The sequence below is a fragment of the Crassostrea angulata genome, chromosome 6, assembly GCF_025612915.1.
Source record: "Crassostrea angulata isolate pt1a10 chromosome 6, ASM2561291v2, whole genome shotgun sequence".
NCBI lineage: Eukaryota > Metazoa > Mollusca > Bivalvia > Ostreida > Ostreidae > Magallana > Magallana angulata.
Window position 1 is genome coordinate 42,483,129 of NC_069116.1, and position 26,074 is coordinate 42,509,202.

General features: G+C 33.8%; 1 protein-coding gene across 10 annotated transcripts; it reads left to right on the top strand.

Moving 5' to 3' along the window:
- The first annotated feature begins 752 nt into the window (after window positions 1–752).
- Window positions 753–25,768, top strand: LOC128188107 (GATOR complex protein WDR59-like). Of its 10 annotated transcripts, none has more exons than XM_052858942.1 (27): window positions 753–869; window positions 1,477–1,526; window positions 1,714–1,849; window positions 2,254–2,339; window positions 2,526–2,606; window positions 2,830–2,867; window positions 3,085–3,173; window positions 3,298–3,414; window positions 4,436–4,513; window positions 4,779–4,935; window positions 5,079–5,158; window positions 5,295–5,537; window positions 11,186–11,347; window positions 11,567–11,665; window positions 12,023–12,206; window positions 12,487–12,556; window positions 12,860–13,016; window positions 13,302–13,438; window positions 13,561–13,642; window positions 14,328–14,440; window positions 14,622–14,775; window positions 18,378–18,432; window positions 22,792–22,917; window positions 23,433–23,571; window positions 24,135–24,277; window positions 24,596–24,703; window positions 25,088–25,768. In XM_052858942.1, exons 1-27 carry the CDS (start codon window positions 816–818, stop codon window positions 25,222–25,224), a joined length of 3,075 nt encoding a protein of 1,024 aa, XP_052714902.1. In that variant the 5' UTR covers window positions 753–815; the 3' UTR covers window positions 25,225–25,768. The 10 variants fall into 10 exon arrangements, with proteins under 10 accessions (XP_052714902.1, XP_052714904.1, XP_052714903.1 ...); XM_052858944.1 differs by lacking the exon at window positions 18,378–18,432 and adding an exon at window positions 16,173–16,218 and having other exon boundaries at window positions 759–869; XM_052858943.1 differs by having other exon boundaries at window positions 759–869; window positions 23,436–23,571.
- Window positions 25,769–26,074: the final 306 nt, after the last annotated feature.

A 26,074-nucleotide genomic window follows, 5' to 3' on the forward strand; every position in this document is an offset into this window, starting at 1 on the left:
TATTGAAGGTTCTGAGACCGGTCACCCCCGGGCAGGACCCCCACCCTCAGGAATCCGGGGTCACCTAATTGTCACAAGTCCTAGTTTAGGCGCCCTGCGCCTTGTTTATGTCCCTATATAATATGATAATATAGTAATTATAACGATTATTCAGGGGGCCGTGGCGCCAAGAACGGCATAATTATTGAAGGTTCTGAGACCGGTCACCCCCGGGCAGGACCCCCACCCTCAGGAATCCGGGGTCACCTAATTGTCACAAGTCCTAGTTTAGGCGCCCTGCGCCTTGTTTATGTCCCTATATAATATGATAATATAGTAATTATAACGATTATTCAGGGGGCCGTGGCGCCAAGAACGGCATAATTATTGAAGGTTCTGAGACCGGTTACCCCCGGGCAGGATCCCCACCCTCAGGAATCCGGGGTCACCTAATTGTCACAAGTCCTAGTTTAGGCGCCCTGCGCCTTGTTTATGTCCCTATATAATATGATAATATAGTTATTATAACGATTATTCAGGGGGCCGTGGCGCCAAGAACGGCATAATTATTGAAGGTTCTGAGACCGGTCACCCCCGGGCAGGACCCCCACCCTCAGGAATCCGGGGTCACCTAATTGTCACAAGTCCTAGTTTAGGCGCCTTGCGCCTATTTACCGAGGGATATTTTCCCGTCGGGATCGAAAAACTAGTCGATAAGCATATTTAGAACGGAGTTAGTGCGTTGAAGTTAGTGCGTGCTAGCTTGACTTTGGTTTTATTACCAGATAGGAAAGACAGAAAGAGAATTTATGACTTATTGTTACAAGTCATAGAATATGAGCTTGCAATGGAGTGGGGAGCAAGTTGTTGCCAAATTCCCAGATGTACAGGTAAGAGCACTAGCAAGCACACTATTCAAGACGATCAAGCTGTTCTTGATACATGGCTGATAGAAAAAAAAATCTTGATGACAACAGAGAGTTACTTAAATAGAATTAAAAGAGGAATTATTAAATGTCCATTATAGCGTCATTTTAATAAAATCAATGTACCTAGTTAAAGTGAACGTGAACTGTCAGTCATATGTTTGTTTATTCACCATTCAACAGTTCAAGGGCCCTCAGGGGGCACATATTAAAAAAAAACTATGATATAATCCTGATTATAACAAATAGTGGTCGTAATATGTTGAAAGAATGTCCAGATCCACATCACAAGCTTATAGTCTGTTGCAAGTATATAAAATGATTTTAGATACAATGAAACATGTGTCACAATTAACAATGATTAAGAAACTACAGCTTTACAATAACAAGGATGTAACAAAGAGCAGCGTATATATAATACTGTACTGGTTAAAAAGCACAGTCAGTTTTATCTGATATAAATCAAACCATTATTTGCAGGAATGCATCCATGTATGACCAGTTAATATGAATAGAAATAAATAGAAAATATATTGTTTGGCTGCATGATCTTGTTTTCTTTTTTTTCCAGGCCAATACTATGGCTGTCGACTGCATGGGAGTTTGGGTAGCTTTAGCAGGGTATGCCTTTCCTCATTTATTGTGTCATTTTAGTATCATTAATGCTAGAATATGCCATTTATTTTCATAAACTTAATAATTATTTATTTCAAGGGATAAAAAGGCATGTGGGCCTTAATACTTATACATGCATGTATAAAGATTCTGTCATTCTTAAAGCAATAATTGATTTTAACTTTAATTGTAGGAGAAGGGCTATATCCATGGTGAATTTAAAGAAACCAAAGGAGAAGCCACTGAAAAGTGCAAGGCAGAGTAAATGGGATGTCAGCTGTGTGCAGTGGAATCAAGTCCCCTCTCATTTAAATCTCTTTGTTACAGCTGTAAGTTATTTAGTCAGCATTAAGAAAATTGTGTAATAGGCTTTCTCATAGAGATTTTTTGCATAGATAGACTCCGGACCTGTATTCAATTAACATGTGGTAGGGTAAATTGATTAATATATGCTGGTAATTGTTGAAATTTTCAGCAATCTTCTGTAAATTGCAGATATAGGAAATATTAATGGGTATAGGCACATTCATATTGGTAATATTTTAGCATCTAGAATCTAGATTCTGTATAATGATTTGCATATTTTACACAAGCTATGATGAACATAATAAATGTAGATGATTTTCTTTATCTGAAATAAATTATATACTGGGTTTTATTAAAATAATTCTGCATGAGCATATTTCTAATTGAAACCATTATTATGGTGTATCTTTTATGTTTTTATATGCAGTACAACCAAAAATTGGACTTACATTCTTGGAAAGATAATAATATTACTTCCCTTTGTTCCATGAAAGGACACTCTAGGACAGTCAGGTGTGTTTTAGCTGGGTTAATTACATCGGTCATATTAATGTATTGCATTTGTTCTAATCACACTTATTTTTATATCTGAACATCTTCTCACATTCAGACATTCACAGAACATTTAATATTGAATGGCATTTACAAGAATTTTGCATCATTTGTTAGTAACTTTAAAGTATTTCTTTTTTTTTTCAGTGATGTAAGCTGGTCTCCATCTGACCCAAATAAAATACTCTCCTGTTCCGTGGATACATTTATTAATCTCTGGGATGTAAAGTATGTAGCACTGTTCACCCTTTTCATTTGATCATTAAATGACTTTGGACTTGTTAAAACTTGTTAAAACAAATTATAATTTGAACATTTTGTTTTGTACATTGTATTTTCTGCCATGCAAAAGAATACAAGTTATAACAAACTTCCATGCCTAACTCCTTTACAGATGTTGGTAGGTGACTGTTTTATAATGATAAATTATTTATACTTTATACTCATACAGTGATCCGAGGAAGCCAGTCCGCTCTTTCCAGACAGTTTGTAAGTATACAATAATATACAATGTACCTGTCTCTAATAAATATGTTCATAAAACTGCATTTGACACCCCCCCCCCCAACACGTGCAAGCTTCTAGTGCTGACTCTAGAATGCTTGAATACTTTAAACTTCTAGTGCTGCAATATTGGTTATTTCAAAAATATTTCCAAATTGATATACCTTACTAAAACTATGCACTTGTATATGATATGTTTTAGCTGGGGCTTATCAAGTAAAATGGAACAGACTGTCAGAAAATATGTTTGCCACCACTCATGAAGGAGAGCTCAGGATTTGGGACATCAGGGTAAGTGTATGGCTACCGGTACATGCCTGTATAAAGTTCTGTAAATGAAATGCCTGTTTTAAAATGTCTGTTGAATCTATATGTACTGGTATTCAATGCTTTTTTTCTACATTTCTCTGGGCAGGAAGGAACATCGCCTGTACAGTATATTGCCGCCCACTTGTCTAAGATCCACGGATTGGACTGGAATCCAAACTCAAAGTCCGAGTTGGCAACGTGCAGTCAGGACTGTTCTGTAAAGGTGAATAAAACTTTTGCACCTGAAAATGTAGACTTGCACACTATGATACTTTCTGGTATATATATACAGGAAGGGACAAAGGTCATATGGATAATTTAAAGCTGCTTGGTCCGATTTCATATCAAATTTTATGCACGCTTTTAAACGATGGTTATGCTAAGTATATGTATAATAATAGATATTGCAGTAGTTTTCCCAGTCAATTAAGCCATATTTCAATGAAGGAAAGTACGTACAAAAGTTGCTAATAAAACAAACGACATAAAAGGGTACTGCGTTATTTCGCCTCATGTTAAATTTCACCCCTGACGAAGAGACGGGTATGGTTGTATTACGACTTTGACATCGCTTTAAATAAAGGTCGAAATGATCAGACAAATTACAAATAAACATTTGTACGTTTTGTTCGCTAATATTTCTGAAGTTTGTTTTCTTTACAATCGATGCAAAGCATGCGGGTTGAATAACCCCAAATCATTCAGGTGACGAAACCAAACGGTTTCTTTTTCTAAACATTCCCGTGATGCATTTTGATTTGTTTTTTCGTTTGCCCAAAGAGAAATTATTTTTATTTACTTTGAATATTTCTAACTTTGAAAGGAGACTGATTCTGTTGGTGTAAATAGGAGAAAGTCTATAACTTTCTAAGATAAATGATTTGTATGGGAAAAATTTTGTAACTGTAATTACAAAAAAATCGGACCAAGCAGCTTTAATAGGAATAGCAGTCAGTTATATTTTCTCCAATAGGTGTTTTTAATTTAAATAACGGTAGCTAGACTACTCAGTAAGAGACAATTTTCAATTTTTTATATTTTAAGAAAAGAATGCATCATGTGCAGAAGGGAAAAATCTGATATTTAGAAAATTTTAATTCTAGCGGCTTGTTGAGGTTCTAGAGTGTATGTATTATGATTTTAAAAAATTGTAGCAAGAAAAATTAAACCAAAATTACATTGTTTGCAAAGACAGAGAGAATGTTAGGACATATAGGTAAAAAGTTTTAAATTTTTTTTCTTAGTTTTGGGACATAAACAATCCGAGGCAGTGTAAAGGGTCATTAAACCCTGGATCCCCTGTGTGGCGAGCAAGATATACGGTAATTGACATTTTTGTTTTTTTTTATAATTTTAGTTGATTTCAGTGACATCGTTTCAATTCTGATTTTGTAATGTAATTACATTCAATCCTTGCTCATTGTATGTTATCAGATTATATGCAAAACTGATGTATAAATGGTAAAAGTTTATTTTCTGTTTCATTTAACAGCCCAATTGTACATGAATAGAATTGCTATGATGAGAAACTAACTTTAAAGCTTGCACGTAAAGATTTAAATATTTTCTGTTTCTTTTATTTTACAGCCATTTGGGCAGGGTATTGTGACAGTCGTAGTTCCACAGTTACGTAGGGGGGATAACTCTCTCCACCTGTGGAATACAGCCAGGAGCAATCCAGTCCACCAGTTTGTGGGGCATCAGGACGTCATTCTGGAGTTCCAGTGGAGGAAGCAGCCTGAGGGTAAGGAAGGGTAAAACAAGTTCAAAGTACCAAAGACAAGTACGTAAAGAATGCTAGACCCAGAGCAATTTTAAACAGTGTGCACAATCAAAACAAGGGCTTTAAAATGTTTTCATCATAAAATATGTATCTCAATTTTACAGGGTCTGTAGATCACCAGCTTATTACTTGGTCAAAAGATCAAAGTTTAAGAATTTGGAAAATTGATTCTCAACTCCAAAAAGTAGGTTATGTGCTTCCAGTATAAAGGAAGTCTCATTTTCCTTTTATAATTATTTCAAATTTACACTTGTTATTTATATTGATATTAATTAAGACTTTTAAAAAATATTTCAGCACAGTTTTCTTCTTGATTGCAGAGATGTGGCCATGATATGGGAGAAATGAATGACTCCTCAGAAAATGAGTCCAGTCAAGGAGGTAGGGAGAGTGTATCCCAGAATTCCATGCATGAGAATGACCCGGAGACGGACCATGGAAACAAAGACTTCCAGAGGCAGATGTCCATGAGTCCAGACAGTGTGGTGTTCCAACAGCCTCAGACCCTGGAACAGGAGTTTGAATTGATGAACACCAACATACCTCATATACAAGTTGAGGAGGTGAGTTACGAACACTGAGGTTAGAAGTTACATGGAAACATTAATGTACATGTACACGGCACGTCTTTTAACCCCAAGGAACCCCAAGGAACCCCAAGGAAACCCCAAGGAACCCCAAGGAAACCCCAAGGAACCCCAAGGATACCCCAATGACAGAAATGAATAACTATTGATACCCAAGGGGGTCTCATTAGAGTGCAAGAGTCACCCCTTACCCTTGGTACCCCAATTCTACCCCAAGGAACCCCAAAGATAACCTAATAATACAGATTTATAACTCCTGATACACCATAGAACCCCAAAGAATCAAGGATACCCTAATAATACAAATTTTAAACTCTTGGTACCCCTGGGGACTCACTGGTATTCCAGACACACCTCTAGGAATCCCAGGGAACCCCAGGGATATCCCAAGGAACTCCAAGAATACCCTAATAATACAGAATCATAACTCTTGATACTCCATAGAACCCCAAGGATACCCTAATAATACAAATTTAAAACTCTTGATAACCCTGGGGACTCATTGGTATTCCAGATACACCTCTAAGAATCCCAGGGAACCCCAGGGATATCCCAAGGAACTCCAAGAACACCCTAATAATACAGAATCATAACTCTTAATACTCCAAAGAACCCCAAGGACACCCTAATACATTGTAATACAAATGTAAAACTCTTGATAACCCTGGGGACTCATTGGTATTCCAGATACACCTCTAAGAATCCCAGGGAACCCCAGGGATATCCCAGGGAACTCCAAGAATACCCTAATAATACAGAATCATAAATCTTGAGACTCCATAAAACCCCAAGGATACTGTAATACGTTGTAATACAAATTTAAAACTCTTGATAACCCTGGGAACTCATTGGTATTCCAGATACACTTCTAAGAATCCCAGGGAACCCCAGGGATATCCCAAGGAACTCCAAGAATACCCTACAAATACAGATTCATAACTCTTGATACACCACAGAACCCCAAGAATACCTCAAGGAACTTAAAGGATAACATAATAATACAAATTTAAATTCTTGATACCCGTAGCGACTCACTGGTATCTCAGACAAAACCCACGGATACCCCAAGGAACTTTAGGGATACTCTTATTCATGTATTGGTTATATAAATTTTATAACTCTTGATATCCTATGGAACTCCAAGGATACACTATATCTCTTGATACTTTTTTGGTCTCTTTGATATCCTTGACAAATCACAAGGTATCCCAGGGAACCCCATGGGTACCCCAAGAAACCTAAAGGATACCCCAATAGTACTCTAATAGTAATAATACAGATACCCCATTGTTATCCCTGACACACCCTATGGATACCTCAAGGAACTCCAAGGATACCCAGTAATATAACTTTTGATACCCAAATGAACCCCAAGGATACCCTAATAACACAATTTTATATCTCTGGATACACCCTCGGGGCTTTTTGATATCCCAGACACCATTAGGTATCCCATGGAACCCCATGGATACCCCAAGGAACTTAAAGGATACCCTTATAATACAGATTCATAAAACTTGATACCCCATAGAACCCAATGGAACCCCAAGGATATAGCCTAATAATTCAAATTAAAAATTCTTGATACCACTGGGGACTCATTTGTATCCCAAACATGCCTCTAAAATCCTCTATAAACCCTAGGGAACCCCACAGAAATCCCAAGGAACTCCAAAAGATACCCTAATCATACAGATTTATAACTCTTGATACACCATACAACCCCAAGGATACCCTAATATGTAATACTTTAAAACACATTTGGTCTAGCCGAAAAAATTTTGTCTATAAATTTGTTTCGGACTTGATATTGCATCACATTCTAAAATATAATGAAATTCATCGGCTATACGTTTTTTTTAAAAACAGAGAGGACAAAATCTTTCATTTAATGGGATAATATGTTATGTTATATTTTAGAAGATTTGATGTAAAATTTATTTTTCACATATTTTTTTTGATTTTTTTGCACTCACTGGCAGAAAATGACGTCAGAAGTGACGCTATTTCTATATTTCAATCAAAATCAGTCAAAAATTTACATTTTTCTTATCTTTTTATGAATGGGAAATATAGAGGGCATGCTTGAACAGGGAAAATTTTTTTGTCACTTATTAGCCTTGGCTAGATACATCTCTGATTAAAATATTTTGTTTGTTCAAGCATGCTCTCTATTTTTTCTGAAAGAAAAACTGCTTGAAAACAAGCTGTTTTATGCTAAAAATGCAAAAGTGGCAGGAAAAGGTTGTCTTTACGATATGTCATATTTCTAAATTCTGGGCAGTTGAATCAAAATGAACATTATGTAAAAACATCACATATATATCTGTACAAAGAAAAATGATGATGTTCATTTTAGGGGGCCATTTTAGGCCCATATCATATATATCATATATATAGTCCTTTTACAAGAATTTTTCTGAATTTCAGGGGTAAAATATTGAATTAGTTCCATCAGTCTGAAAATGTAGTCCTAAATGTACATGCATGTTGTTGAGCATTTGATTCTATTATCTCATAACCACTATAGCCAAATTGTATGATGTACGTGATAATTCCTCTGCATTTCTTATAAAATTAACATTAATAGTTTTTTTCATTATTAAAATCAACAGCCCAAAACTTGAACCATATAATGTTTAATTTTTCAAGGTTCTTGATAAGGGACATAGAAGGGGTAGTAATGTCATAGTTTTCCTTCTCCTCAAAAGAATGAATATTGAGTAATTTTACATGAAATAAAAATTAGCTTGTACGATCAATCATGATAGAACAAACCCTTTTTAATTATCAAAATTTACTTCTATTACAAGTATCTAATTAATTTTTTTAACTTTATTTTAAACATAATCTCAAAAAACTGCCTGTTATTTTTTTTTTTATTAAAAATCTGCTTATTATAAGGTCAATAATTGAACAGACTATAATTTACCCTTACCTGAGCACCATTCCCCCTTAGCTAAAATCAGTCACCCATAAAAATTTCAGAATTATAGCAAAGTGGGAAGACACCCAAAATTCACAAGGGTTGTCTACCAATAAACAAGGAGATGTAGGTGTAGGTAAATATATTGCAACAGTGATGGTGAAGCCTTTGTGTATACATGTAAAGGGTTATGTTGGCCCTTTAATCCCTGTCCAAGAGCTACCACCAATATACAATGGGTGTCTACCTGCAATTAACAGGTATTTTGGTGCCTCTCAGATGAACATTCTGCATGCATAATGGGTCAATCCATTGTGTTGTACCCACGAAGGGGAGATAGCCCCACTCCACACTTCCATGATCACTTCTTGTCTTTTCTCAAAAGTACTCCAATAAGGGTAACACCCCCTATGTCAATAGTAAAACAAGTTTGGGTCTTTGTAACTGAACAATATCTTTCTCCACTTCATTTGAAAATTTCACTGAAGAAACATTGTCATATTAAGTGTTCATATGAATGGTTCACCGGAAGAATTGCAGACTTCCTTGTGGTGACATAAAATTTAGTGCCCTATTTTCATGAATTTGGTATAATTTGTTACTGATATCAATTTTTATAATTGGGGTATCCTTGGGGTATCAGGAATGACCCTTTGATTTTTAATGAGACCGGCCTTGGTCATCAAATTTACATTCCACCATTGAGGTCTCTATGGGGTTCTCAAGGGTATCCTTTGGGTTCTCATTGGTATACTTGAGATTCATTTGGGTTCTTTGGGGTACTTATCACTTTAAATACATATGTATAACAGTAATATATTTACAAATTAATGTATCTGATGATATTTTTTTTTATTTAATTGTTTTAATGAAAAACCAACAAAATGACAATAATCCCACCCTTTGCAGTAAATGGAAAACCGGAAGCCAAGCAATGCTCCTCTGTTGATAAAACTTTGAATATCTTTCTAATAAGAGTCTTAACAGATGCAGTTAGTTGTTTCAAATTTTCCTCACTTTCTGCTATGGTACAATGGAACTCCATATCAGAAAATTGATCCCATAGGACTTTATATATGATTTTCTTTGACAGGCTTGTTAAATTTAATAAACTCCCAAAACATTACCATAATTACCATACTATGTTAAAATATGTAAGAAAGAAAATTTAATATTACAAACAATTTTAAAATTGCGGAAACACTACAATCATATCAGTAATTTTAAATCTATAATTTAAATAAAATTCCCTATAGGGTCACTTCATCAATTTACTTGCATGACTAATAAATTTAAACAACTTCTAAAAATAGTTCACTTCTTTATTTTAATAATGTTATTATTTATTTCCTTTTAATTTAGCCCCAAAGCCACTGCCCATTTTACAGATTATCAATTTTCCATACACACATGCTCCATCTAAACCATGGCTCAGATAATGGCCCCCTTGGGACAAATGAATTCAGCCAGCTCCTAAGAATTTATTTAATAATTCTGCATTGTCAGTTGATAGAATACTTATAAAAGATAAATTTAGTTAACGCATAAAGACAAAAAAACCTCCATTTGAATGTATTTATATAAATATATTTTAGGGTATTTTAATGCTATAAATTAGTTAATAAAATCTGTAAGGATTACCTCCCTTACTTTTCAACATCAGTGAACAATATATAGAATGAGGAAAATGAAAACTGCCATAAAATCATAAATCTTGTCTGATCCTAAAAAAATTACAGGTGCACATCTTCAGATGGTGATCAACATATGTACAAATTTTCAGACTGTTCCATGCAGTAGTAAAAATTCTATAGGGGGGACAAAGTTGCATCTACAGAGAGACGGACAGATGGACGGACACCAAGTCGGACAGGGTGAAACCAATATACCCCCATAAACTTCATTTGTGGGGGTATAGGGGTATAATGAGACTCCTGGGGTATCACTAGTTACTGATTTCTATTATTGATGGTTACTTGGGGTTCTAATGAGTATACTTGGGGTTCCTTGGGGTATCCTTGGGGTACTACGAGGTGACCCTTGGATTCAAATGAGACCCATTGGGTATAAATAGTTATTAATTTCTATCACTGGAGTACCTTGGGGTGAGCCTTTGATTCGAATGAGACCCCTGGGGTATCACTGGTTAATAACTTTATCATTTGGGTTCCATGGGGTTCTTACAGGTTTCCTTGGGGTTCCTTGGGGTACCCTTGGGGTACTAAGAGGTGACCCTTAAAGTCCAATAAGACCCCTTGGGTATTAAAATTTATTAATTTTTGTCATTGGGGTTCCTTGGGGTATCCTTGAGGTTCCTTGGGGTTTCCTTGGGGTTCCTTGGGGTTTCCTTGGGGTTCCTTGGGGTTCCTTGGGGTTAAAAGACGCACCCACATGTACATATACAATTTGTGGAGGTGATTTATGAATATTGAAGTTAAAAGTTATTTGTATGCATAGATGTTCAGGTACCTAAAAAGTTCAAGTGGAAAAATAGTCATAAATACCTTTGAACAAGCAAGAATATGAGATATTATAACCAAGGTGTAGGTAAAGGGAGTAATAAAAACTTCAAAAAACCTCGTGTACTAGAGGTAAAAGTAAGTTTAATATGTTCACCAACCAACTAAATACATGTATGTACTAATAAAGTGAATTACATGTATATTTGATTGAGATTCTTACATTTGGATTTCAACAGTTGGATGCTGTCAAGAGAACCTGTTCTGTGTCAGCTGTCTCCAGGAACTTCAACATTGGCCTCAGGATGCAGTTTCCGGAGAATTACCCCTGTAGTGAGCCTCCAACTTTTGAGTTCCTGGAATCAAATTTGAACTACGATATCAAGCGCCAACTGCACAAGGTAATTGCTACCACTAATATCTCATCAACACTGATAGATGGAAAATATCAAATGAAGAAATTAAGCTATTGTCTTATGCTTAGTATGCACTCATGTACCTTCTTTAGTAAACTAAAGATTTTGAAAAAGTTTGACAATAAGTAGTTAAATTAGACATTGATTTCATATAGAATTTGTTGTCAGGATGTCATCATGTTATTTATTCTCTTAACATTATAGGTTATGCTGGACACGGCCTTGATGCATGCCAAGAGAAACACAAGTTGTCTGGAGCCCTGCCTGAGACAGTTGTCTCTTGCTCTGAATCAGCCTTATAACGTAAGTTATACATACACATGAACAGTAAAACAAGGCTAAAATGAAGCACCAGGGACAAGCAATTTTGATTTGCCTTAAATCTGATCCGTATATGATACAGTTATAAGATTAGGGAAATTAAATGCAGCAGACTTTGTTGTTAGCATAATTCATTATAAGAATGTTTGTATTCAATATTGGGTTTTACTGCACCAGTACCAGTAGGTAAAAAGAGAATTACTGGTAAATTTTAATACTTACACATTACAATCATCACTAAGTGACCAAAAGTATTGATTGAACTAAAAAAAAAAATTTGAAGAAAGACTTAATATACACACAGAGTAATTGATGTACATTATAGAATTTCCACTGTAGTTTCGGCCGGAGGAGAGAAAGACACCGGACCCAGAGCCGGCACGCCCCTTCAACCTGAGCTGGCACCCCACCAAGCCGCCCTATAACAGCAAGCCATCCTACATGGCCTGGCACAGCCCTTCAGGACTACAGGACATCAACATCCCATTCCCCCGGACCAGCGGGGCCAGATTCTCTGCAGCAGGTCTGTGTTTCTTCATTGTGTGTGATTTTGTAGAGAGGGAGTATGTCTTGTTAACTTGTTGTTTAACAGATGTGGAATATTGCATTTTACAAATTACTGTGACATATGTACACAGTAATTTTGTAACATGCAATATTACACAGCTGTTAAACAACAAGTTCTACAATAGTAGTATTGTTGAATTGAATTTATTTTTACTTCAAAGTATGCAACTTTGATTCGAGAAGATCTGTCAATTTATTGTTGTAAAGTTGTGGATTATTTATATTTTTTCATGTAGGATATTTAGTTGTGTTTGGTCGATCTCATGAAGCAAGGAAGGGCCCTTCAGGAACGGAAATTACACCCAAGTAAGGATATTGTAGCTTACAGACTATCTAAAAAAAATTCTTTGTACATACAACATATAAGTGTTTTGTACCTGTATCTTTTGACCACTGAAAACCAAAAATTATAAGGTGACTACTTTATTTCATGAATAAATAGATATTGCATGCCTTTGAGATTTCATGAAATTTATGTAAATGTAATTTGCATTCATTCTTGCATTTTACTCTTGCATTATAAATTCATTTCACCTTTCCCTTTCTAATTATTTCTTAAGCTTTGTTACAGGTTGATTTACTTATAGATTTATGTTTTGATATTTTCAGAGCATTGTATGACCTGACAGATTTTGCCTCAAAATCCAGAAATCGCTATCCTCCAAAACTATATTCAATTCCCTTCCATCAGAACTACTCTATCAGTCCTCCAACCCCAGTGGCAGAAAATGTGTCAATCTCAGAGTGGTACATGTATCGACCGAAAGTAAGTATTTTTTGGGGGAGGGACTTCAGGTAGAGCAATAGAATTATTCGTACATTTATTCTTGACAACTTTATTTCATGACTTTTCGGAGATAAACTGGTTTGTGGCAACTAAATTTTCGTATTCATGATGTAGGTTATCTTGAAAATGAAATACAAGATACATTTGAGGAACTGGTTCACAATGAGAAATATTTGCATCAACCAGGCTCTCATGAAACTCACATACAAAAATGTTGGTTTACAGATGTTATGTTATATGCTTGCTTGCATTTGCGTTTTGAAGGTGACAAATCAACCAAAGGGGAAGAGAAAGCATCGTCCAAAAGAATCCACCGAAGTCAAACCTGTGTTGGCTCCAGTCAAAATCTACGATAGTTCTTGTTTGCTGCCAATTCAAAAAGAATTGGGGAAAAATTACATGTGAGATATATTAAAGTGATGATGTGTTTTTTTTAGTGTTGAAATTCAATATTTCAGTACATTACAGTGTATGTTTCTGGCTCATTATTTGGCTCAATATTTTTTGTGTAATTAATTTTTAGAATTGATCGTTCAAACATTCCGGCAATGTGCAGTCATAATGCGAAAGCAGCCAGTGCAGTAGGGCGTAAAGATCTGGTCCAGGTCAGTTAACGGACCAACTTGGTATCAATTTTATTTCATTTACCTGTGTATAACAAACTAGTTTGATAAGTACTTTATGTTTGATAAGTACTTTAGCACTCCAATTTTTCTGTGTAGAGATACATGTATGTATTAGTATGCGTTCTTGTGGCTGGCAAATCCCTGTAAATAAATCATATGACTATGCATCTACGGTACAAAATAATCAGGGCTTTCAATTAAAAGCAACAGGAGGCCAATTATCTCTGTATCAGATTTCATAATTAGCTAAATAAGCTACATGTATTTGAAGTTATTCTGAAACAGCCTCTTCTAATGAAACAAATTTGAAAGTTGGACTAAATGTATAATGAATTTGCTCTAAATGAATGATTGATGTACTGTGGTTTCATCAATATTCGTTTAATACCAATTTTTTAGATTTTGTTATTAAGTTTATCCATGAAATTAAATGTTCAATGAAGTGCAATTTCTACTTATAATTTGTATAGATAGGGTCAATGGCCAAGAATTTACATATCCTTGAAACTGTGATTTTCACTTTATCCACGGAAATTGATACCCTTGAATATTTATAAAACCACAGTATTCCACGTTGCTTATTTGGAGATGATTTGTTAGATGGGAATCAGTACACACTGTAATCAGTATTCCATGTAATGATGATGCATGCATTTTATTTCAGCTGTGGTCATTGGTGGCCTTAACAGCGAGTGAGAAACTCAAGCCCCAGAACAACCCTGATGATGAGTTACCATGGGCACAGCATCCATTTGGAAAGGAGATGATCAAATACCTGTATGTCAATATAGCAAAGACAAAATGTTTGTTACCTTTGGAAAATTGCTTTCAACTGCCTTCTTTTTATCATATTCCATACACTTTTCCTTAGGTTATCTGTTTCCATTTATAACTCCATCCTACATGAATAATGTCATCATTATATCATACAATTGAAAATGCCCCAACTTTTTTCTAGGTTTGATTTCTACATGAAGATTCATGATGTGCAAACACTGGCCATGCTTGTGTGTGTTCTCTGGGACAGGGAGAATGCGATTGTCCCACCCCCAAAGAAAGAGAAGGCTTCCCTTCTTCCACAGTCCACATCAATGGAGTACGTCCCTCCAAATGTATGTTAGAGTCTTATTTGTTCTGCATTCAAGCAAAAAATCATTTATTGATAGCTAAATATTAACTGTTGATTTCATATTCCTAAAATTGTAAAGATAAAGAAAATTATTGTTTTACAATTAAATAAGGCTTTTATAGGTATGCTATCATATGTAATGGAATTTGCATGCATGTGCTTGAATCTTGCAAATTTGTGCATTTCTAATGCTATTGTTGAGAGTCTTGTTCAACTAATAATGACAATTGATTTACAGACAACACACTGTACTACAAAAATACCCATCCATTCCAGTATGTACATGTATGTGTTTAGTTTGTTGTACATGCTCTGTGTTGATCCAGTGGTTCTGAAGAGAGTGCTGTTATATATACGCACAGGTGTTAAGGAAGCATGATTAGCCTATCTATATGGAATCTAAGTTACATGTACCGGTAATTTTGCAAAACAACAAATCTTAGTTATTACATATATGTACATATTTAAATATCAAAACAAGAAAACGTAGACTAAAAACAAATAAAAATTATACCAGAGGGATTTTTTTTTCTCATAAATTAGATTGTATTATGGTACTTAAATTTACACATTGGTGAAGTCATGACTGAAAGTAAAATGTCATGTTAATTTGATTGAAATCATTGGAAACAGATTCAAAATACAAGAAATCGAGGAACTCTTATAAAATATTTTAGTGTGATTTGTTGAGAATTAAACAAGAGAATACTGGAACCAATGTTAATTTTATCAAATGTTTGCTAAAAGGTATATAATTATGGTCTTATTTCTCGCTGATCCTTCTTTATCGTTGTTTACAATATAAAAATCCAACTAGAACAACACTTCCCCGTTTATTTTAAACTTCACATTTAACATTTATGAATAGTTTGATCTATACTTAATTGGTAAAGTGCTGCTAGAATCCTATGTTATCTGTTGGTTTGATGCAACATACTGTTTTCTCTGCAAACTATAAAAGTTGAAAAGGTTTATTGAGGATCGAACAAATAGAAATTTTAATCAGAATAATATAGGATTCTAGCAGTAGTTTTTATCAAACTGAGATTGTTGCCTTTACTTGATATTTTTATTGGTTTGTTGAAATCTCAGGGGTTATATTGTTCTATCTCATTTTATTATAAGGAATATACGCAGGCTATTTATAGTTATCACTTGATAATGGTCCGAGGTGGTAGTGATATAATACCCAATTTTATTTCATTGACATCTACTGGGTATTTATATGGAAAATACTAAGTTTTTGATCCGATTGAAAACGGAACTTAAATCTTCAATGTTGCATGTTGCAGTCAAAATAAGATGCTTAATTGCCGGTATGCTTCCTTAACCTGCCCGAGTACAGGGGACATTCTTATGATGTTTTCTTTCTTGTATTAGATGGACAATCCCGATTTCTTAAGCAGCTCTACAGATAGTGGTTGGCGTAAGTTTCTATTTCACTATACATGTGTATACATGTACCTGTGTCAGGTGACATCTCTGTCTGAATGTCTGCTTACAAAAAGCCTTAAATAAGACTTTTATAGTAGGGAAGAAATTGGCTTGATTTGAAAAGAAAAGTTAAAGCAAGATACATGTAATATGTAACTGTAAAAAAAAAAACAAGTTTATTCAATTTTTTTAAAATATTTTGTCCAAAATTCAGGAAATGTGAAGGTATCACCAAAATACAAATTTCATCATTATTTTAGCATACCGGTATATAATTTGGAAACTGAAGTTTTTGTAAGGGAGACATTATTCATGGTGTACCTGACATTTTCCATTTCAGCCATTGATGATTTATTAATTAGTACTCATACCTGGTACATGAAATATTAAAAGGTGGTTTTGCATGCATTTACTGTATTCTTTACACATAAGTTTTAAAATGGATGAAAAACTTATGTACAATGTACATACCCGGTAAATGAAAGTGAAGGCTATATTGTATTTGTGTGTGTACAATGCACGTACATGTATGTACACGTGAGAATTAAATGATGTTTTGGGAATCTGTTTTAATATCTTGTCCTTAATACATGTATATGAAAAAACATGTTCAAAAATGTAGGTTTGGCACAATTGGGGCATGCTCATACTTACTTGGGAAAGGACAATTTTAACTAACTGTTATATGATTCATACTAATGATTGTTCATGTATAAAAAAAACCTAATACTGTGCTTTTGTATTCATGATATACCTAGAAGCAAGTCCATGCAAGTACAATTTTAAATTATAAATAGCTTTATTGTAGTTGAAACTGGGAGTAGAGTGGGAATATGTTATACCCATTTATACATACTTTTTTTATTTTCTTTATTTATAAAAGCTTATACATGCTGTAGAAACTAACTGATTCTGTAAATATGTGAATTAGTATATTTTTGGGGAGGTTACTTTCTGGACCAGTGTTTTATCACTTGGGATTACGATAATGGTGCATTCCATTGCTGCTAAAGCCTGTAAACGATAGACTCGTTATCTTTTACACTTCAGCATTAATCGAAAAAAATATTCAATATTTAAAAGAGAGCTTTTAAAAGACTTGTAAGGAGAAGGGCATTGTTTGGAAGGAAAGTAAACTTGAGAATATTTTTAAAAGTTTTCAACAAAAAAAAGCATTAAATGGTGTAAGATTTGATCTTCTTGTCAGAAGTGATTCCATCGAATACGGTAAACATTTTGAGGTTGTCTTTATGGAGATGAATGTAAATAACAAAATATGGAACAAACTAGGTGCTATTGAATTACCTTTGTGGCTACTGAAATACCTTATTGACTGCTGAATTACCATAGTGACTGGCTAAATGCAAAATGCTATTGCACATACTCCTCTGCTTTCTCTTTCCCCAATTTGTGTGTATACATTACAACTTTATAGACAGTGCCATTTTCGTAAGCTTGATTGGCCAAGTATATTCTTCTGTGATCCTAAGATTATTGATACTCACTGAAATGCAGCATGTGTTTAGACAGTTATATGAATTTGCATTTCCTATTCATACACAAATAACAAAACCGTTCATTTTTTTTGTGTCTATTCATTGCTGATAAACTTGCTCTGATGCAAATGCGAACCAGTAGTTTTTTTTTTCTTTCAGATTAGGACTAAAGTACCCTAGAACTGTAATGATTACATCATAATATGTGATTTTTTCAGGAATTGTTATAAATTAATTAATGATATTGAGTGCCTCAGTGGTTATGGGCAGAAACGGAAAGGTCGCTGGTTCAAATCTGAATGTGAGCACTTGATGCTGTATATAGTCTCAGTTGACCTAGCTTAAAATGGGTACCAGCTCTCGATCGCTGGAAGTTCACTTGTGATGAATTGGTGTCCTATCCAGGAGGAGTCAGTGATTGACTTCTGCTTAGCACATACCACAGAATCAAGGCATAAAAGCAGTGGCCCTTTGAGGTCCATATTGCTTAGAAATAATTTTTTCGATTTAACTAATATCTTTCGTTCATTGTAGCTATTGTTGAGTTTCTGACAAACGCAAAATGAACACGACAGGAAGAAGGAGGAAAAGTTTAGAATAGTGCTCGATCACGTTTACTTAAAATAGATATTTTTGATTTATTTTTTATCAACAGTATAGCCCTTATCATACAGTAACGGCGGGTTCTAATCTGTTGAAGAGCTTCAAGAGTAAGTCAGGAAACTTTGTTGTCAGACCTTGAAATGCATTTGACTCTCCTTGTAAATAAAACAACTAAATGAGCAATCAATAATGCTTTTATTATGCTAAATCTGCTTTTATTAAAAAAAAACCCTTAATTTTTACTAGGCTGAAAAAAATTGCAGTATTTGGAATTCTTGAAACATTTAATGAACCTCTTATAATTTCCTTGAAAAAAGAAGAGAGAGAAAGATAAATAGGGAATTTTTTTTCAATAAACATATTCTGTATTTCTTAGAATCTCCATATTAAAAAATAAAAATGTTGAAAGATGTGTAGAAAAAAAATATGAAGTTGAACGATCACTGAGAGTCATGTGCCACTTTCACCTGTATGCGGCCTCTAACAGAGCTATAATTAGTGATTAATATCCACCAATCATGCTCTGCTGCTTTTATTTTTTCTTTGGTTTCCATGGCAACAGTGGAGGAAGTTTTAACCTAATTTTTTCCCCACCTTTTGTAACTTTTCTGTTCTGATTCGTGATATAGCAACAATTTTTTTTTAAAGCAATGTATGCTGTGTGTTTCTAAAACTTGGATTTCTTGTGTGACTTGATTTAATTGGTTGGATCTATTAGTGTATTCAGTTCAGTTGCACCCTAACTGTAAGTTTTATCCATAATCAATTTCATAGCTTTGATTTGCATATTGTGTTGTGGATTATGCACCAAATAGGTGATTTATATATTCATATACTTTAAATTTATTTTTTGATTTTATTAAACAAATTGAAAATTTGTTGAAAACAATAAAAAATTTTAACTACTAGCTGGTCTAAAAAGAAAAAGAAAAATTGAAGAAGAAAAATATCTTAAACTTGAAGCTTAGATTTCAATGAATCTGTTTGATCTTCACATATGACCCATAGAGTTGCCTGTGATTGCTAACACATTCATTATACATTAATTAACCATTAGCAAAATATCTTATAATAAACTTTCTAGGATAACTATTTACTAAGTAGAATCAAACACAAACTTTGTTGACATGTACCCTGGTATTAAAACCGAAAATTACATGAAATATTGAAAATTTGTTAAAATTTTGTATGCTTACTGTTTTTCATACCCACAGTAGATTCTTTATTTTATGCAAATACTTATTTCAGTGATTCAATCGTTTTGCATCAAATTGCAAGAATATAAAACCGTAAATGCCCATTATTTTTTTTTTTATCAGAATTTCAATTAGTTAGCATTTAATTAGGAATGTAAAGTATGTGCAAAAAGCTTTTTCATCCATGTCCAACCTATTTTCTCAGAGACATTACTTTTTGTCATATTGTAATTTTATGTACATGGATTTACAATGACCAAGGAAATTTTAAGAATCGTTACAATATTACATTATCAAGAATTGAGTTCAACAATAGTGTCTGTCCTTCAAAAGTCTAGTTTTATATTCTCTGGTTTATAATTAAGTAGGCTTTATTCTTTTGAAGTGATAATTTATCATCATAGTCATGTTAATTGTTCTGAAGTGTCAATTTCACTCAACTATCAACAAGTGGCAATTAATGAATTGAGCTTGACATATATTTCAGATTATAGTTGTATGCAGCATGGCAGAGACAAAATTTTGTATATGTACCATTGCCCAAGTCGACATAAGGCAAATAAAATACTGTAAAAGTGGTTATTTACGTATGGGGGAAATTTACATGAGTTAAATGTGGTAAGCTTAAAAACTGCATATTTTAAGTATATGGTAAAAAAAATCAAAGCTTGATTAAGTAAAGTAAATCACACATCTAGATAATGAAAACAAATACAGTAAAACACGTTTATAACAAACACACTTATAATGAATTGACGCTTAAAGCGAAGTGATTTTCATTCCCAGTGACTTTGTTACATGTTGTAAACTTGACGGATATAACGAATTACGCATATAATGAAGTAAAATAGTACGTCCCTTGGACTTTGTTATAAGCGTCTTCAACCACAAGCCTGAATAACCACTTTTACAGAGCCTATTTTAATCATTTTGGTCAAGGTTGACCCTGTTACTCCAACAGTTTTCTGCTTTGCATGATGATGCAATGGATTTTTGTGTTTGATCAAAATGGATCAAATTAAGTAACTTATTTTCATCAAAGTTATGACCTCTTTGTAGCTTTGATAAATTGATAAGTTATTGACCAAGCTAGTCTATGTCATCTAAATCAACCTATTTTAATCAAAGTTTTGGCACTTGGAAATCGAAGATTTTCTATTTTTTTCTTTATTTTTTCTGGGTTAATTTCCTTAATTTCCAATTAAGGCTGAAAATGTGCAATGATCTTTTTTTTTTTTTTTTGAAGATCGAATTATTTTTATGACTTAAAACTGCCATTAAACATATATACTCTATATGCCTTTAACTGCCTGTGCTGGGGCATCTGCATCATCAAATGATTTATAATATGCTATTCAGCCTATTGTATATATTCAAATTATTGTACTCAAGAGTTTACTATGAAATGTATTTAAGCTATGCAACAATATATGATGTATGTTTCTATGTATTTGTATGGTATTTTGTGAATTTTGCTATTTCGTTTACTAGTATGTTATTCAGATTTCTTTCAAATACATTATTCAGATCACATTTCAAATTATTCGTAACTGATATAGAATATTCTCTCATTAAAATAATTGAACAGTTTAGTTCACTGTATAATCAAATTAACAGAATAATATTATATCAGTAACACAATTTTATGTTCATTTGTTGAAATTTTGTTATATGATCTATATTTTGATGGTGGAGAGAATTATTTTTTCTTTGTCAATCTACCCAAAATTTATTACTTCCCTTGCTGGAACTCTTTTCTGAAAAAGTACCGTAATTATTTTGAAATTGAAATGATTTTTCCACTTTGAGTTTCCCAAAAGGTGTACCAAACATTTATCGCACATCTTAAATGGGACTTAATAATGAGATTTTTAAAAGAGAAGTCTTACACACATTACACCTAGCTCCTAATCAGATTTCTCTCGTACCATATATCCAGTTTTTTGGTGGGTCACAAAATTTGCGAGAATAGGAAAAATGTGTAGCATTTTTAAGGGTGACGTTGTTTACTCAGGGTTTGAGTTCTCGAATTCGGATTGTTTTAAAGTTCAATGTCATGAGTAAAATTTGTTCTAAACACAAAAAGTATCTGTGAAATGAATTATTATTGACATAACATTTGATATTTCTACTATATTATGGAATTATGCCAAAACAGAAATAGGCTTTTAGCCAAACAGAGGAAACTCGGACTAAATTTTGCAGATTTTGTTTTCTACTAAAACATTTTTGGAAGTACTCTTATATTAAAAGTTAAGATTTTATATTTTAGTCTATATAATTTTGCATATTTTCTGGTAGTTTTACCTCATTTATTCATTATAATAACCGTATGGCATGAATTAAAAAAATATTGAAATATGCTTAAAAACGAGAAAAGACACCATATCTCAAAATTTTGATCATTGACCTCATATAAGTTATATGCCAACAGAATAAGATCAATATAAGTAGTTTAATACTATAAATGTTTTTGTATTATCATCATTCAATATTTTGTAAAATTGGATCAAAAATGGGTAGGAATTTGCAAAGTGATAGAGGAAATTCGGACTGGAATATTTATAAAAATTGTGAAGGAAAACTTAATGCTTTGTATGTATTTAGTGTCACTGCCATTCATAAATTGTATTTCATTTTCAAAAGTGTTGAGCAATTTGTATTATTTTCACAATTAAGAAAATCTCATTCATAGTGTAAAATTTTAAGTGATTTTCCTTTAATTTTCCAAAAATATACAATGGCCATTAACTTAAAAAGTAGGTCATTGACCTACTTTTTTGAAAATGAAAAATAACACTACAATAAAAGGTTTATAACACACAATAGTTGGTTTTTCATTATCATCAGTGGAATTTTTTTTCATTCTGAGTAAACGTCATCCTTAATTTGTGTCAGTCATTTTTTGGGATTAAAAAAGTCTTATGTAGAAAATAATACCGGATATAATTTCTGTGAATTCAAAAATGTGTAATGTAAAAGAGATTGCAGAAAAAGTGAAAATTAGATCATCGCCAAAATTACCTGATAAATGGTAAATGATATGACCTTTCATGATGACTTTAATTAGATCAGATTGACTAAATTTTAACATAGTTATGACCCATTGATGTAATATATTGATAATTAAAATCAAAGACCAAATTTATGATTTATAAAAGAGTTCCAGGAATGGGGGCATTAATGATCATTTTATGATTAAGTTTTTGGGTTGTGATCTGAAATGATGCTTTTATATCACCTGAATACTAATGCTGCTATAATTTCTAGCACTTACCAGTCACTTACAAGTTCATTCCACGCGACCCCCTCCCCACACAAGCGTTCAGTCGCGGTTAGCCTCCCAACATCACTTGTCTGAAGTGTCATCACACCCTGATTTAGCCAACATGACAGGTATTTCTACACTGCAAGGTCCAATTGGTGCTGTTAACATCAGAGAAAAATATTTACAAGAAAAAAGATATTTAATTCGAGATTCAAATACAATAGTATACGCTTCAAAGTGGTTGGATAGTAGTATATTCAATGTAAAAGCCAAAAGAGTTAAAATATGCATGCATGCTCTAATTGTTTCCGATGGTTGCAGGCTAGTAAAAATGTTCAGTGCACTTTTTCATGAAAATATCTATAGAAATTAAAGAATTTGCACATCTGTTGTTTCATCTGTTTGTGGTGTTTGTGGTTTTTCTTGACTAATTCATAATTCTCCAAAATTTAATTTTTTTTTTTAACCAATTGAAACTCTTCAAAACTGTTAGACTTTTTTGTGTGCGAGTGTATACAAATGTAGATACTAGTGTAGAATTTCAATCATCAAAGAAAAAAAACAAATATTAATAAGCAAAGCTTTTCAAAAAGATTTGAGTATAAATTCAATGGTTGAACAATGACATGAGGAGTGTTTGTAGTAGGTGTCCTCAAGATCCGACGCTCTAACAGTCTGTCCTGTCTGGAGGACTCGTTTGAGGACTACAGGATCGAGGACGAGGAAGGAATCAAGGAAAAGGAGTCGGAACGGCAGGCCAAAATTCATGAAAACAATTGCAGGTGGGTGAATTGTTGTGATTAATTTTCATCAGTATACAAAGAACCATTAATGCTAGTGCATGATGATGTGTGTTGGATGATGCTCACTGTATTGTCTCCATTCAGCTGAAAGTGACATTGGCTTTTCCAGGGTGGGGGTGGGGATGGAAGTGTTCTAAAGCCCTGTGATCCAGTTTCTACATGCTACCAGATGTATGTTAGTTTTCTCTTCAGAGAAGTTGAAACGGTTAGCCTTTATTCACATATAAAGGCGTTGCATTTCAGCTTCTCTTACAAGAATACCATTTGAACCAGTGAGACATGGACTCCCCCTGGAGGGAAAATTGTTGCGACGGTCCAAGCAAATTAAAGACATGTCTCGAAAAAAAGACTTTGGCAGTGTCTTGATTACCATACATATTTCTTGATTTTTTAATTGAAAAGGGTAGAATTTCCAAGATAGTATACTAGCTGGTATATTACAAGGTTCTTACCTCACCTCATCTCGCCTAACCTCTTCGTGCCCGCTGGCACATAAGGCCAGACAAGGTTCTTACCCTGTATTTTAATGTCATCTCTTTCAGGCTGCTGGATCCTAGTGCCCAGAATCAATACGATGTGTTCCTTATGTCCTATGCAGATATCTTGTTTCACTGGGGGTACACAAACAATTCCAAACTGGTGTTGAAATTCATGACTCATTTACCAGAACCTCATACTGGAATAGGTGTGTATATCAAACAGATGATACAATGTAATGGAAAAAATCAGTTATATGTCATATCTCTGATCAGAGGTAATGATGACTGTAATAGAGAAAAGATGTAGTACTATTCATTACTTTTGAACAGTGTTTTGTATCTTTGACTACAGTTGATGAACATTTCATGATAGTACCGGGTAATAAAAGAAAAATAGTCATCTTTTTATACATGCATATGCAGTGTTTTCTATCTCCGATTTGAGTTCATAAACTCTGCATGACTGTAATAATAAAGAAAAGAGTGTTATTGATATATATGTGGTGTTTCCTATCTTTGATCAGAGTTTGGCATCCAGTGTTTCCACTGTTCCCAGGACGGGAGGGGAGCTAAATGTGGCTCGTGTAAAAACCTGGCCTTCAACTGCTCCATCTGCCACATTGGTGTTAAAGGTACTGTTGATTACTGTGGAATCATAATTCTTTGTGGGGGACCAGTGTTAGTTGCTTTGGTGGTTAACCCTTACCCACAAATTTACATCCCCACGAATGTATATACAAGCATTTGTTTAATATTTATCAAAATTATCCCGAACATGCTACGAACGAAATTACGTCCCCACGAACTATGAAAAATTTGGCTACCCACAAACATTGACCCCCATGAATAAAAATGATTCCACAGTACTCCTTATTTACCAGTGAAATTGTGAATTTGAATCTCTTATATAAAGCCCTATAGGCAAGTGACAAATATATGATTTTAAAATACAGGTTACTGGGTCTACAGCTTTCTTTCCTTAATATAATCTGTAATGTCTAGTCCTGTTTTTGTAGGAAACTCAATGTTCTGCTTGAAATGTGGACATGGAGGTCACACGACTCATATCCTGGACTGGTTCAAAGAGAACTCCCAGTGTCCCACTGGATGTAGCTGTAGATGTGTGGAGGCCAAGTCGGAAATCACAATGTGATAAAAAAAACTCAATATTTGAAAAGGCAGAAATATCCATGTGTTAAAGGTCCTTGGTTATTGGGTCCGATATCAATTTGACTGGGTCAGATATCATTTTTATTCCATCAGATATCATTGTGATTGGAAAAAAATGATAGGAGATAGCATTGTGTGATTGGGCTAGATATCAGCCTGATTGGGTCAGATATCACTATTTGTTTGGTTCAGATATCATTGAGATTGGATCAGATGTCAAACTGATTGGGTCCAATATTGTGATTGGGTCAGGCATGATAGAAGAACTGCCTAAAGAAGGATCAGAGATAAGCCAGTTTTCTCCATTACGGAGAAAAAAGGATCATAAAAGAGTCTATCTGTACAGAACATACAGAGTGCAATATCAAAATCATACCGATTTTCTGAAGTATCTGGAAAAGAAAACCCCTTACTTTTATAGTGTATACTGAAAGTCAAAACATCAATAGTAGATTTTACTTCTTTTTTTTGATGTGCCAAATGTTGTTTTGTTGATATGAAAATATTAAAATTTGTTGTTTTTAATACCTATTTGTTAATTATTAGTTTTCTGAGAAATTGTATGTACATTACTATGTTGTGATTGGTTATATAGCTTCAGACATCTGTAACTTTTGGTTATGTATCCAACACCTGGCAGGTGCCAAAACAGGATGCCAAAACAATGTATTTGGGATTTTTGGAACATGCTATAAGAAAACAATTATTGAAACAGATAAAGTGGATAAAATTGTCTTGTCTCATTAACTCTTTTTCTTGATAAATTTTGGCTCAAACTCTGGTAACTTGTAACAGTAAAAATTTCGTTATCCCTGCACATTGCCAGTGGAAAG

Coding starts and splice junctions, on each gene's coding strand:
- LOC128188107 (XM_052858942.1), top strand. CDS start 816: ATGAGCTTGCAATGGAGTGGGGAGCAAGTTGTTGCCAAATTCCCAGAT. Junction 5,538..11,185: donor CTCATATACAAGTTGAGGAG/GTGAGTTACGAA, acceptor GGATTTCAACAG/TTGGATGCTGTCAAGAGAAC. Junction 11,348..11,566: donor TCAAGCGCCAACTGCACAAG/GTAATTGCTACC, acceptor TTAACATTATAG/GTTATGCTGGACACGGCCTT.